General features: G+C 49.1%; 1 protein-coding gene across 1 annotated transcript; it reads left to right on the plus strand.

Moving 5' to 3' along the window:
* N7539_002337 (uncharacterized protein) lies at positions 1 to 300 on the plus strand (the record flags this gene model as incomplete). Its single annotated transcript, XM_056931940.1, has 1 exon — positions 1 to 300. One exon carries the CDS (start codon positions 1 to 3, stop codon positions 298 to 300), a length of 300 nt encoding a protein of 99 aa, XP_056791899.1.
* Positions 301 to 739: the final 439 nt, after the last annotated feature.

The following is a 739-nucleotide window of genomic DNA, read 5'->3' on the forward strand; positions in this document are numbered from 1 at the left end:
ATGCTTTTTTTTCTCTCGTCTTCGGAGCCCGAATGCGATCAATCCAAGGATGAAAAGATATGGCACGCTCCTGCTGATCCCGCTACTGGTCAGCGTGATCAGCGTGATCATTGCGGCTATACGAATTCTGGAGCCAAACAGCCGCTTGCAAGGAGTAATCCTATTGCGCAATCTGCCTCATCGGAGAAGGCCCAGTCTGTGCAGCAAATTGATGAACAGGAGAGATCAAAGGCTGAATGTGAGGGGGGCAACAATATCACCAAGATTCCGCGATTGGCGATGGAACAAACACAGGACTAACTCAAATAGTAAAGGTTTCAACGCTAAATTCCTCGACCTCCTGACTCCACAGCGCCTCCAGCGAATCCTCCTCCCGCTCGCAGGACAACTTGTGGCCTTTGGGTCGGCACGTGCGCCGTGTTCCAAGTTCAAGAAGCACAAGCAAGATCCGGTAATTACCAGACGGCAGCGATTGCAAGTTGACAATAATACCTACCAATACTACTACTAGCCTACTTCACCATGTGACTATAGTAGTCTCCTACTAGGCTACTGCTACAATCACGGGGGTGACTCCTTGTGAGATCCTTCGACCTAGTACCTCTACTCTGCTACTGGACTGATTCCTTCATAAAGGCATTATGAGCGAACCAGAATCAACAATGATTGTTGATCCTTTTCTTTGCAACAGATGATGTACTGCAGACGTCGAGGCGGCGAGGCGCACATGTTAACCTGA

This window comes from Penicillium diatomitis (assembly GCF_028827545.1).
Source record: "Penicillium diatomitis strain IBT 30728 chromosome Unknown utg000003l_segment0_segment0, whole genome shotgun sequence".
Taxonomy (NCBI): domain Eukaryota; kingdom Fungi; phylum Ascomycota; class Eurotiomycetes; order Eurotiales; family Aspergillaceae; genus Penicillium; species Penicillium diatomitis.